The sequence below is a fragment of the Arvicanthis niloticus genome, chromosome 11, assembly GCF_011762505.2.
Source record: "Arvicanthis niloticus isolate mArvNil1 chromosome 11, mArvNil1.pat.X, whole genome shotgun sequence".
Classification (NCBI taxonomy): Eukaryota; Metazoa; Chordata; class Mammalia; order Rodentia; family Muridae; genus Arvicanthis; species Arvicanthis niloticus.
The window spans coordinates 65,829,539-65,843,332 of NC_047668.1; the positions used below are offsets into that span (position 1 = coordinate 65,829,539).

General features: G+C 41.6%; 1 protein-coding gene across 15 annotated transcripts in view; it reads left to right on the plus strand.

Annotated features, from left to right (window-relative positions):
- Arhgef33 (Rho guanine nucleotide exchange factor 33) overlaps positions 1-13,794 on the plus strand; it is a 121,761-nt gene that overhangs the window by 42,499 nt on the left and 65,468 nt on the right. For 13 of the 15 annotated variants that reach the window (XM_076942330.1, XM_076942334.1, XM_076942336.1 and 10 more), the window contains 4 exons: positions 1,344-1,492; positions 4,728-4,787; positions 7,171-7,395; positions 12,739-12,868. In XM_076942330.1, coding sequence (XP_076798445.1) covers positions 1,344-1,492; positions 4,728-4,787; positions 7,171-7,395; positions 12,739-12,868 — 564 coding nt within the window. The remainder of the gene's footprint in view (positions 1-1,343; positions 1,493-4,727; positions 4,788-7,170; positions 7,396-12,738; positions 12,869-13,794) is intronic. The other 2 variants (XM_076942331.1, XM_076942332.1) reach the window with 2 other exon arrangements.

The following is a 13,794-nucleotide window of genomic DNA, read 5'->3' on the forward strand; positions in this document are numbered from 1 at the left end:
CCTGCCTCAACGGAACAAGGCAAAAGAGAAATGGAGGATAATTTACAACCTCAACACCAGGCCTCCACATGCATGAACACTTATCTACATATATGTGTCCACATGCATGCAAACATACAAACACATACACAAATGGAAAAAATGGTTAGTATAAAAATGGATGGTAGTGTTTCATGGGAAAATATATTTAACACGGTATGACATGAAATTAAAATGATATGCAATGTGTACATGGTTTGATTTTAATGTAAAGACATGTAAATTGATAACTAGAAAGAGAGTGATTGTTGCTTTAAGACTGTGGGACACCAGTGACTTTCCTTTATTTTAAAATTTTCCAGTTTCTCCAGTGTTGTTGTCATCTTACTTGGGTAGCTGAAAGAAAATTAGTGCCTCAAACAGGTAGAAACAAGTCAATGTTCACCAGTGAATAGTTGCAGTCATTAGTGCTATGGGAATCAGTTGTTTGAACCTGGGAAACAGGTTATGGTTATGTTTTTCAAATGAAATGCTACTGTTCCTGGTACTTGCAATTGAATTGTTAAGGGAATGTAAATCATTCCAAGAAAATACTCAACACTGAAAACTTTAAAGACCCTGATAAGAGCCAGGCATGGTGACCACGCCTTTAACCCTAACAATGGGCACAGGCAGGAGACTCTATGTGGCAGGGTCTACACTGCAAGCCCCAGGCCAGCCAGGGCCACGCAGTGAGACCCAGGCCAGCCAGGGCCACGCAGTGAGACCCGGGCCAGCCAGGGCCACACAGTGAGACCCGGGCTAGCCAGGACCACATAGTGAGACCCAGGCTAGCCAGGGCTACATAGTGAGATTACAGGCTAGCCAGGGCCACACAGTGAGACCCAGGCTAGCCAGGGCTACATAGTGAGATTACAGGCTAGCCAGGGCTACATAGTGAGATTACAGGCTAGCCAGGGCCACACAGTGAGACCCGGGCTAGCCAGGGCTACATAGTGAGATCACAGGCTAGCCAGTGTCACAAATGAAAATCAAAACAAAATCAAAGATCCTGATGACAGGGAAGCCGGTAATAGAAAAATAAGAATGAAAACATCACAATTAGAAGTGATTTATAATACTTAAAGTTGGTGGATTAAGTTGAGCCATATGAGCTGTTCAGCTTTAGCCATTTATAATTTCTAAAAAAAATTTAGCAATTTATATAGTTCAATCTTTTTGTGCCTTGGCTGCACATTAGAAAAAAATAAAGGAAAATTTATATAGTTCAACTTAAAAATTCATTCTCTGGTATTATTCTGAATTGAGCCTTTCCTAATCTGTCAGATTAAGAACCAAATCCTTTCTGTTGTCTCCTTTGCTAGGAAAGCACAAAAGGAAGAACATGGCGCACAGGCCGGGCCTGCATCTGCGCCTGCGCAAGGAAGCCCCTTCCGCTCCATCAATGTCCCTGAGTCCGGTCTCCCCAGTGAAGACTTCACCAACATGTTGCCTTCTCAGACCTATGAAAAAGGTACAGCTCATAAACCTTGGGCGATTAAATACACATCTTTCTCCCTGATTCCTAGGGCTTGAGTAAAAGTGGGAACTAACTCCTATCTTCCTTCCTCACTGGAAGAAAATACCATGTTACTATATTGCCCAGCACTTTGTGGTATCTAAGCATTAGAAGGTATCAAGTGACCCCAGGCTTCCTGAGAGACTGCCCAGTTTTAATGTTTTCTTTTTGTGGAAAGCACTAATTTTGATACTGCTTCTAAGTGTCAATTAGATTAAAAATAATTTAGTGCAATATTGTACCAACCATGAGAGAACTAGATTTTCAAAAAAGTCACTCTAAATAGTTATCTATTGGTACTGTAACTAGGCACCCATGTTTCTCTGAGAGCCAGGCTGGTGCTGTCTGTGAGCTGAGACAGTTGTCAACCACATCCCGAGTGTACAGATGTGACAAGATAGCATGTTGGCGGCACCAAAGGAACTGCTGTTCAGGGATTGTGATTCTGGACATGTGTTTGAATCAGGAAGAATAAACAAAACAAGACAAAAATTTCTACATCATTATATTCTCAAGAGTGTCCAACAAAGTACCTACGTATAGAAAAATTAATGGAGAAATTACCATAGTTTGAATCTCTCCCTCTTTCTCTCCCCTTCCTCCCCTTTCTCTCTCCCTCCCCCTCCTTGTTTTAGTCATGTATAAAAAGTCCTCAAATGGTAGTCTAAATGATTTTTCAACCAAGTGTGAACAGCTCAATGGCAGGCAGGGTCGCTGGTTTTCTATCCTCATGGCTCAGGAACAATGTGCTTTACTGATTCATAGACAGCAAGCATGTTGTGAATGACCAAGTGTAAAATGCTAAGGCAAGTGGCTTTCACTTGGTGAACTAAGTACAGACTTACTTGGCTATTGGCCATTCGCTTGTTCATACGAGCATGTCTTTTAGCAGCTGTAAGCGCAGTTTGTGGTCAGTGGCTTGATCCATCTGGGAGAAGGTTCCGTTGGTGGGCCTCTTTTCTTCACTGTCATTGTGAAGAGCAAGATGAATAAAGACACTCATGAAGGTGAAGTGCCCAAGATGGGCTCGGTATACAGGTCAGATCAGTACCAGGTCCAGGGCAGCTGTGTGAATTCACTAGATGGACTCTTAAAAATTAGATTTACAAAACATATTTGTGCATCTTCACACAATTCAGATAGCTCTCTTAGGCTGGAATACGTCCGTGGGATGTTTTAAAAATCCACTGAAAACAACTAACCCAGATGATTGATGTGCCCACATGCATTTACTTATTTAAAATGTTTTACTTGTTATTGTTATTTTGAATTGGTGTGTGTGTGTGTGTGTGTGTGTGTGTGTGTGTGAGAGAGAGAGAGAGAGAGAGAGAGAGAGAGAGAGAGAGAGAGAGAGAGAGAGAGCGCCACAGCTTGGGTATGGAGGTTAGCAATTTTTAACTGTGGGTTTTCTCTTTCCATCATGAATTTCAGATCAAATTCAAATTGTCAGCCTTTTACAGCAAGCAACTTTTTCTGCTGAGCTGTCTCACTGGCAACTTCGTCTTCCTTCCTTATGATAGTGACATAGTCATAGTTCTACCACACTGCTGTAAAAAATATTTGGAATGTTGCCTTTACTATGACATCGTGTATAGACTTGCTGGTAGCTCATATTAAAATTCAGATTAAAGCATTAAACCTTCAAAAATCTTGGTTTATCGTTTTTTAACAACACAATGGTGTGACTCTTCTCTATTACCTTAAAGTCAGTAGCTCCGAGCAGCCAACATTTGTTACCTAGGTTTCTCTGAGCCGGGAGTCTGTGTGCACAGTTGACCTGGGTACCACTCACTTGAGGTCTCTCCTGAGGTAGATTTCCATTGAGGTGCTGGCCAAACCTGTTATGACATGCCAAGGACAAGAGGGCATTTCCTTCCAGAATTATGCACATGATATGGGCCTTTTCCACATGGCACCTGCTTCCCCCAGGGTATGTGGTCTAACGGAATGCTCAGATCAAAGCTGTAGCTTTGTATAACCTACTCTTTGGAGAAGCAGCTTATCTGCCATGTTCTATTCCTCAGAAGGTAATCACTAAACCTAACATCACTCACAGGAGCAATCACAGGGTAGGAAAGCCTCAGGGTGGGAAAACTGCAGAGCCATCTTGGATGCTGTTTACCACAAGTGGCTGACCCTCTTTCTTTTTTTTAAAAAACAAAGATTTATTTTTCATTATTTTAAACTATGTATATGTGTCTGTGTGAGCACATATCTGAAAGTATAGCAGAGATGTCAGCTCTCCCTGGATCTGGAGTCTCAGGCATTTGTAACACACTCAGTGTGGGTCTTCTGCAAGAGTAGTGTGTACTCTTAACCTCAGAGCTGTCTCTTCTACCCTTCATTTTAAAAGATAGGGCTTCCTTACATAGATCCTCTGTTGTGAAGCTTCATTCATATACCTCATAATTGAAAAGTCTGAAATGTCGTTTAAAGAAACAACACTCTTTCTTTCAGGTTTATTGATTTCATTTTCTGTGTATTAATGTTTTGCTGACATGGATGTATGTGTACCACATGTGTGCTTGGTGCATATGGTAGCCAGAAGTGGGAGATGGATACCTTGGAACTGGAGTTACAGATGGTTGTGCACAGTGCTCAGAACTGACCTCTTTCCTCTGCAAAAGCAACAGTGCTCTTAACTCCTGAGCTATCTCTTCAGCCCTTGAAAATAATATTTTATGGAATCAAGTAAACCTTTTGCATTCTTCTAGCCTAAGACACCTTGAAGAAGATTTTTAAAATGCAGTTGTCCTTCCTAATCCCTGCTTATTCTTGTATATTATTTTATGGAATCAAGTAAACCTTTTGCATTCTTCTAGCCTAAGACGCCTTGAAGAAGATTTCTTAAATGCAGTTGTCCTTCTTAATCCCTGCTTATTCTTGTTCTAAACATCTGAGAGCTAACCCCTTTCTGTGCTGGATCAAACCTACTGGTTCTTAGTTGTTTGAATAGATGTCACTTGTGGGCATCTTTAACAGTTGAGAGACTAGCTTTGGGCCCACTATCCTGCATTAACACTCTCTCTCTCTCTCTCTCTCTCTCTCTCTCTCTCTCTCTCTCTCTCTCCCTCTCTCTCTCTTCTGTGAGGAAACAAAATCTGTGAGTCTGTCCTTTCCTTGGGACATAGAAGGTGCTTAATCAATGTTGGTAGAACAGATGCCAAATAAAGTTCCCCTTTCTCTGCAGCTCAGGAGTCAAGATCTGTTCATGTAGGAGACAGCAATGTGAAGGGGGTGATGGGTCCTGGTAAGTGGCTCCTCTTGGCTTAAGTTTTTATTATTATGTGCATGTGACACACACACACATACACACACATACACACACACACACACACACACACACACACACACACACACACACACTACTGCACAGGGGTGGAGGTCAGAGGACAACTGTTTGAAGCCAGTTCTCTCATTCACCTTTATGGTTTCTGGGAATTGAACTCAGGTTATTGGGCTTGCAAGGCAAACACTTTGCCTGCTGAGCCAATTAAACATTCCAGGTTCCTTCCCTGTGCTACTTGGCCAGGCCCAAGCCAAGCAGAAAAGGACTCAGACCTGTTAATCACTTTCTTGACTCTGACAAATACCTGAAAAAAACTACTTAAAGGAGAAGTTTATTTTAGTTCCTGGTTTCAAAGGTTTCAATCCAAGGTCAGCTTGCTTCTTTGCAGTAGACAAGAGCAGAAGAGCATAATGAGAGGCCTGTGGCATAAGGTTCTGCTTACTTCATGACACCCAGGAAGCAGAGAAAATAAGAAAAAATTGGGGACAAGGTACACATTACAAGGACATAACCCCTGTGACCAATTTCTCTCAAGTATGCCCTACTTTTCATAGCTTTTTTTTTTTTTTTTTGTATAGAATAATTTATTCAGGGCATGGGGAGGGGAGTTAAGAGGGTAGTAGAGGCAGAAAGAGGTAGAGAGGAAGAGGGAGAGAGAGAGAAAGAGAGAGAGAGAGAGAGAGAGAGAGAGAGAGAGAGAGAGAGAGAGAGAGAGGTAGAGGCTGGCCATGAGCACGTGGGTGAGGGGGGAGGAGGGAGGGGCAAGAGAGGAGCAAGAGGTTAAGAGATCAAGAGCTCTTTCATAGTTTTATCATCTCCAAATACTCTATTTAAAATGGAATCTATTGTTGGATTAATGTATCTGTGAGGTAGAGCCCTGGTTATCCAGCCACTCCCCAGTCTCACTGCTGCCTCCATCTCCGACCTTTCCTTTCCAAGGACACCTCTTATTCAAATCAGAAAACCAGATAAGAGTAAACATCCTCTTCACTTACATTCCTACACACATGCTGTCAGGGGGACTCATTTAAATTGAGGAGAGAGGAGAGCTGGTAAATTTTAAGAAGGATAAACCAACATGTGCTAAGTACCACAGAGGAATATGCCGCAGCACCCATTTTTCTTGCCGCACATACTTTCTAGTTTACTCCAAAATTTACTTAATAGACAATTCACTAGAATTTATGCATTATTTAATCTTCCCTTCATTCTTCTTTCCTTTCTTCCAACTTAGCATCCTAGGATAAAGGGACTAAATACCAAACAAAACAGCCCCTGTCGCCACCAGGATGTCTTTGGTGTCCTTTCCTCTTCCCTTTCTGTATTTCCTCCTAAACGTGCTGCAGGTGCCTGACATGCTGACCTGAAGCAAGCAGATACAGGGAGTCAAGCGTGGTGTTTAACTTTTGGTTAACGTGTGGGTATAATGTGTCTAGTCTAGTCTAGTCTAGTCTAGTCTAGTCTAGTCTAGTCTAGTCATTGAGGCATCTAGTCTCATGTAGCCTGGCTGGCCTTGGACCTTTTATGAGGCTCAGGATGATAACATTGAACTCTTGATCTTTCTGCCTCCATCTCCCAAATGCTGAAGTTATGGGTATGTACTACCATGTTGGGACTTTTAAAAGCTTACTTATTTTGTGGAGTCTATGTATAAAAACAAATTAGAGGACACATGTGCCAGAAAAAGAAAGAGAGGTGATTGCTTACAGTTTGGGACACTCTTAACCCTTAATTGACATTTTTAATCTTTTAGGGATGAGGTACCCATCTAGCCGTATATTAGTTAGGAGTTAGTAACAAATACTGTTTTGTTTTTTTTTTTTTTCAAAAAGAAAGTTCAAAGGGGTCAAGGACATGAGAACATGGCTCACAGAATCAACTAAGCAGGGCTTATAGGGGCTCACAGAGACTGAAGAGATAATCAGGGAGCCTATATGGGTCTGAGCTAGGTCCGCTGCATATATGTTATTGCTGTGTATATGTATGTCTTCTTGTGGGACTCCTAACAGTGGGAGTGGGGTGTCTCTGGCTCTTTTGCCTGTTCTTAGGACCCTTTTCTTCCTATTGGGTTGCCGTGATATATCGTCCAGCCCTGGTACAGGTTTTGTGCTTAATCTTATTGTATTTTGTTAGGCCCTGTCACTGGACATCTCTGGGAGGCACGGTCCTTTTTTGAAGGGAAACAGAGGAGTAGATCTGGGGGGAGAAGAAAGGCAGGGAGAAGGACTGGGAGGAGTGAAGGGAGGGAAACTGCAATTGTGAGAGAAGAATAAAAGGTTTTTTGTTTTGTTTTTGTTGTTGTTGTTTTAAAGAACGTTTTTGTCTAGCAGGCATTGTTTTTCAGGAGTGAACCCAACAACTCCAGAATCAGATGAAAACCTTAAGCCTTCTCTCTCAGCTGAGATCCAGTCCAAGGGCCATCACACATCTGGCCTGTGGAGACAGCCTAAGGATGGCAAAGAATGGGGAGAGGAATATGTCACAAAAGATCACCCAGATAAACTGAAGGAGGCTGGCCAGGGCAGACACAGCTCCCTGGAAAATGTGTTATGTGAAACCTCGTTAGCTGGTAAGTCCTGATGGGGGATGTGGGTGGAGGTATGAAAGAGTGAGCTGTACATGAGGCTGGAACAGAAGGACCAAAACCCGGGCAGTGTGGATGGAGTGGACATGTGGCACTGCCTTGTGTCTTTTCAGGATGAAGTCCCTGTAGCCTACAGAGGTGAAGAGACTTAGTGCAGGTCACATACGCTGGTGGGACCTTGATGCTGGTGTTTATGGCATTCTGCACTGTAGTGCTTCAGAAAACAAACAAACAAAAAACAGAGTTTTTTGGAGATTATCTATTTAGTCAGCCAATCATTTATTAATAATCTGCCACTGACATGTCAAACCTTGTAACAGCTCATACTTTCCTTCCTACTTTCCTTGTTCTCCATCCTTTCCTTCTATGGTGAATAAATACTGACAGTAGCATTTTCCACACTTGTGTGGGGGGGGGTAATGTTTTAAAATAAATATTATTCTTAAGCAAATACATAAAAATTAAATAGAACTAAAGCTTTTTAAAATGATCAACAAGAAGCCTTAGCAGCCACCTTGAACTCTTTTTTACATCTTATCTTGTTACTTGTGGTTTAATTTCTCTTTTGTTGCTGTGATAGAATACCACAACTAAGGCAACTGATAAAAGAAATTCTTTAATTTGGCCTCTGGTTTCAGAGGGATAGAGGTCATGATGTTGAGCAAAGGCATGGCTGAAAGCTTACATTTTGACCTACAACCATGAGGGAGGGAGGGAGAGAGGGAGGGAGGGAGGGGGAGAGAGAGAGAGAGAGAGAGAGAGAGAGAGAGAGAGAGAGAGAGAGAGAGAACAAACATACTGGGAATCAGAGGAGTCCTTTGAAACATCAAAGCCTGCCTCCAGTAACATGCTTCCTCAACAAGGCCAGAACCCCAATCCTTCCCACACAGTTCCACCAACTGGGGACTGCAGATTCAAATACATGAGCCTTGGGCCACTTTTACTCACACCATCACAGCTTGCTTTATATTTTATGCTATTTCATAAATAATACTTTGTTTAAAGTTTATTTACATAGAGTAAAATTCACATTTAAACTTACAAAAATTTTAATGTATATATGTGTATGTATAGTATGTATGTACAAGCAACTACAGTAGTGTAGACTATAGTGTGAACATGGAGGTTGTGTGGTCAGTGCTATAACCTCTGAGCAGCTTTGTGGGCCTCAGCTTATGACTATAAGGACATTTAAAATCAATTCTTTATTGTATACACTTTCTTTTCATCATATTTACCACACCCCAACTCCTCCCACATCCAACGCCTCACTCTCTACCCTCTGCTAACTTTGTGTCCCTATTTTGTATTGTTTTTATAAAATAATCCAATTTGTGTTGCCCATAATCTCTAAGGTGTGGGGCCAGCCATTGGAGCATTGCTAGTCTCCTGTGGGCTACACCCATAAGGAGAACTGACTGTCAGCTCAACTTTTTCCATATAAATATTGGCTGTGATCACTGTCAAGATCAATATATATGTCTGCTATGCTGGGAATTTATCTCATGCTTCATTTTAGTCAACATCTAGGCAAAGAACCACTCTGACTACTGTAAAGTTTCATCTGTTCTTGAACTTCACATAAATGGGATAATACTTTGTGTTCTTTTGTGCCTAGTCACTTTCTTTCACTATGTGCTTTTAAGATTCTTCTACATTGTCACACATAATCCACCAGTAGCTCATTCTTTTTTATTAACCACACTGAATGTCTTCATCATATATTTTTTAAAAGACTTATTTATTTATCTTATGTCTGTGAGTACACTGTTGCTGTCTTGAGACACACTAGAAGAGGGCATCGGATCCTATTACAGATGGTTGTGAGGCACCAACCTTGTGGTTGCTGGGAATTGAACTCAGGACCTCTAGAAGAGCAGTCAGTGCTCTTAATCACTGAGCCATATCTCCCACCCCCATCATATTTTAAAATTTCATAATCCAGGGCCCAAGAGATGGCTCAGTGGCTAAAAGCACTGGCTGCTCTCCCAGAGTTTGATTCTAGCACCAATGGCCCCTTACAAGCAGTCTTAAGATTTTCGTTTTTCTCCATGTCACAAAAACTCTATTATATGTATCTTTTTAAAAATTGTTATATCCTTGTATTTATTTTGCTTAGAGACCTCAGACACCTTACTCCAACTGTGGCCCTGTCACAGTTAGGTTCCCTGGTTTCACTGCTGTCATCCTGGTTTAACAGAAAACCATTTTCTCTTATCAGTCTGAAGCAGTTCTTCCATTGGCTTTCAGCTCTGAATGTGGCTATTGGAGAGCCCAGCATTCCTCTCATCTTTAGTTCTTTGAATGTTACACAGTAACATTCTGTTACTACCTTTCTACTGTAGGTTCTGGTGGGGTGGGTGTGTGCGTGCGTGCGTGCGTGCGTGCGTGCGTGCGTGCGTGCGTGCGTGCGTGCGTGCGTGTGTGTGTGTGTGTGTGTGGTGTAACTCAGGTCCTCAGGCTTAGCAGCAAGTGCCCTTACCCTCTGAGCCATCTTGCTGGCCCCTCTATTTGGTAATTTTTAGGGTCTTTTTTTTTTTTTTTTTTTTTAAATACCCAAAGTGTTACAACTTCACGCAGATGTGATGGTCCTTAAGATGATTTGTGATCTTTTCCACCATTTAAGCAGAGAATAAAGAACCCTCCTTCGATAACACATGTCCAGGAATGCGCATGCCCACCCCTCCACATTTAATTTCGCAATATCATATCAGCTATCGTTTTCCTTTTCTTTCTTTGAAGCTTCCAATTTAATGTTAGGTTCCCTGGTTTCATTTTTTTCATGGGCCAAATTTTTCTTCAATGCACATTTCCTTTCTGCACTTGGCTTCTCCTGAGGGTGAAGGGCCTTTGGCTTGATTTACTCTTAAAGTTTTCTGTGTTTAAAAAAGGATGCCAAGAGTTTCTTCTTTTAAAATAGCATCCAGTAATTTTTAAATTTTAAAGTTTTAAAAAGATACTTTGCATATCTTTCTGAGAATAGTAATTGTAAGATTTGCCTTGCATCTCAGGGTTTCTCTAGGGAAGGCAGTGAAGAGGCATGGAGTCCTGATCAGGGCCCTAACCTGCTTTACCTTTGCTATTCTTCTGTCTTTGCTCTTCTATGACAAAAGCAGATGGCTTTTGGTATTTAACTCCTGCTGTTAGCAGCAGGGGATTAAGAAAAAAAAAAAAAAAAAAAAAGACATAATTGCTAGGGCTCTTTTCTCTTTGGCTCAAGGGCCCCTGGCTGGCTGGGCCAGAAGCTTGGAGTTTGTTAACTCTTCATGAATCAGAGTGAAAAGGAAAGGAAAGGAAAGGAAAGGAAAGGAAAGGAAAGGAAAGGAAAGGAAACAAAAGGAAACAAAAGGAAACAAAAGGAAACAAAAGGAAAGAAAGAGAATGAAACAAGGAAAAGAGAGAAAATCACGTAGAAAACACTCTGGCTGAAGCTGCAGAGAGCTGCACTGCTGCTTTACTGCTGTTCTCAGTGGTTAAACTTTCTCTAAAACATTACCTCAAACAAGTACCAGATAGAACCGGTACAGCAGGATAATTGATTACATGATTTTCTAAATACCTTTACATTCCAATAGGTTCAGAGTAAATTTAAGACAATAATTTATGTTGTAGATCAATAAGGCATCACAACAGAATTGTTATGTCTTTCCATGAAGACTAGTATTTGACTAAACATTTATTGTCTGTTACTTGCCCCATAAGTTCATTGTAAGTTTAAAGCAATAATTTTTATGTCACAAGTTAGCATTGTTTTGTCAAGAAACAAATCATCTGCCTTGTGCTTATTATTTTGAAGTTTTGTATAAACTAGTCAATATTGTATTTTTCTGTCCTTGCACCTACAATAAATTGTCTACTCCCAGTTTATGATCTTTAGTTACCAGATAATGGTTTCACAGCTAACTTAGAAGGAATGTTTTCCTTGATTGTAAATTGTTCCAAGCCTGATTTCTTTTCCTAGTGCAATTAGCCAGTGACACATGAAGGTTTACAAAGCTCCATCTGTAGCTTTTTTTTATAGAGGTCTTGAGATTACCTGTATAAATTTAGGAGTTATATAAAATCATTATCAGGAATTATGAAATCATCAATTTGTCTACACAGCATTACTACATGAGAGTTCATATTCAGAAAATCTGCCCAATAGGGTGGCTGGTGCCCAGAAATCACTAGGCTATGTAATAGTGACAGGAAAGGCAAGTGAGAAGCAGTCTTGGGATGAAGTCTTTAGGGACCCCGCATTCTTAGAGCTCATGCAAAACAGTGGGCCATTTCCAGAAAATTCACTCGTATGTCTTCGCCTTTCCTAGATGGCTTCTGACAAAGATTTAAATTTCACATACATTTGTGTGTTTCTTTTCTCTCTTCTATGGTCTAATATTATTCAAATATCTCAGTATCCTTAATTATTTATGTGTTTAAGAAAGATTGTACCCCAAAAGGAAGGAAGGAAGGGATGAAGGAAGAAAGGAAGGTCTCCCAAATAACCTGGAATTCATATTATGCAAGCTTGTCAATAGTGAGCTTCATTTTAAGTATGCTAATTAGGTGGACAATTTACATATTGGTAAGTGATCTCTTCATGTCAATGTCTTAGGGTCCTGGTTCTACCTGGTAAGTTCAGTGTATCAGGTGGCAGGGTGTCTCCTGCCAAGAGTGTTTATACCTGGCTGCTGACACTCTGGGACCTGAAGGCGAAAATGACTCTTTCTCATTAGCCCCTCACTCTGCCTTCATCTTCAGCTCAGTCCAGAGCTTACCTCATGCAGCTTCTCCCATTTTTCATGGCCAGGATGGCAGTGTGGTCTGGAAACTCTCACAATCTGTTCAGATTGTTCTCATTTGCCTCTGGCTGGCCAGAGTTTCTAGTCCTTCAGCCTCTACTGCTTCTTAGTGGGGTCTCTGTCTGCAGACACATGATTTTGTATCCTTTGGTTTGCTGGATGAATCTCATACTTCTATCACTTCCCCACTTCACTTCTCTCTCTCTCTCTCTCTCTCTCTCTCTCTCTCTCTCTCTCTCTCTCTCTTTCCTTTTTTTTTTTTTTTTTTTTGTCTCAAGGGGCCCAGGCAGGCCTTGAACTGGTTAAGTAGCTGAAGATGACTTTGGACTTCTGATCTTTCTGCCTTCTACTCCCAGATAATAACTGCACCACCAAGCCTGGTTTTCTGGTGCTGGAACTGAAGCCTTCTTGCATGCTAGGGACATACTGCCAGTTAGCTTTTCCATGTGTTTTTTTTTAATCTCGTTCTTGCCTGGCTTAGTGTCCAGGAGGGAGTTGTTTAACAACAACAACAACAAAAAATTCCCTTGGGTTTGTTTTAAAGCAAAAAGGCAAACTGTGGCTCTGGAGCTGCTTGAATCAGAACGGAAATACGTCATCAACATTTCTCTGATCCTGAAGATAAAGGCAACATTCCAGGGCTCAGATGGAAAGAGGAACCCCAAGGAGAGGAGGTGCGTGTGCTCACTGCCTTTGCTTTTCAGACTGACAGGATTTAAGGTGAGTTATGCACCACTGCCACTTTGGGAATTCTGGGACCTAGAGAGTTCCAGAAACAGTCTTTGCAAGAATAGGTAGTGGTGGCAAGTCTCAAACTGGTTCTCAGCAGGAAGATGCTGAGTATAGTCTGTGGGGCCTTCAGTCTATGTCAACTCAGAATTTAAAGTGAGGCACAGTGTATCCTCACAGATGGCAGACTTCACCTAAGTCTCAGGAAGTGGATGTAGCAGAGATCTGAGCAGTAAGAGCCGATGACAATGATACCCTTGTTCAGGTGATCCCATAGCACCCGGTACTGTGTAAGAGTGTGCACCAAGCTGGTGACCACTGACACTGCCACCCCTTCTCAGACCTGCAAAACACAGCCTTGGCCTTTCCCTGGAAATACTGAATTGCTCAAGAGAGTCTTCTCTTCGTTTCAGGCCATCCCTATGTGTTTGGAAGGGCACATGCAGCCAGAGGGAGCTTAGGTAGAAACTGGTCACATGTGAGGATGTCACAGAACTTACTGTTCTGACATTGTTTGACAGGTGTTGGGAACACCTGTGAGGAGGACTGCAGTGTGTGGTGCTGTGCTTCCAGCATGCTGGCCCTAATGTTACCATGTACCTGCTTATATGCTTTACTCCCTCTCTTGGGAGATGACAGGAAAGAGAAGAATAAGGCTTGAGGGACAGACTAATTAATGAAGAGGAGCTCATTCAGAATGAATCGAGGGAAAGAATAATCCTGATCAATGGGAGTCTGGATTACGTGGCATTATTACCTTAAGTATTCATTCCATGAGGTGATAGAGATGGATGGTTCATCAGTTAAGAATCTACCTAAGGAAGCTCCCATTTTCCTGTTTCTTCTGGTTCCTCTCATTTTACTTGACTTT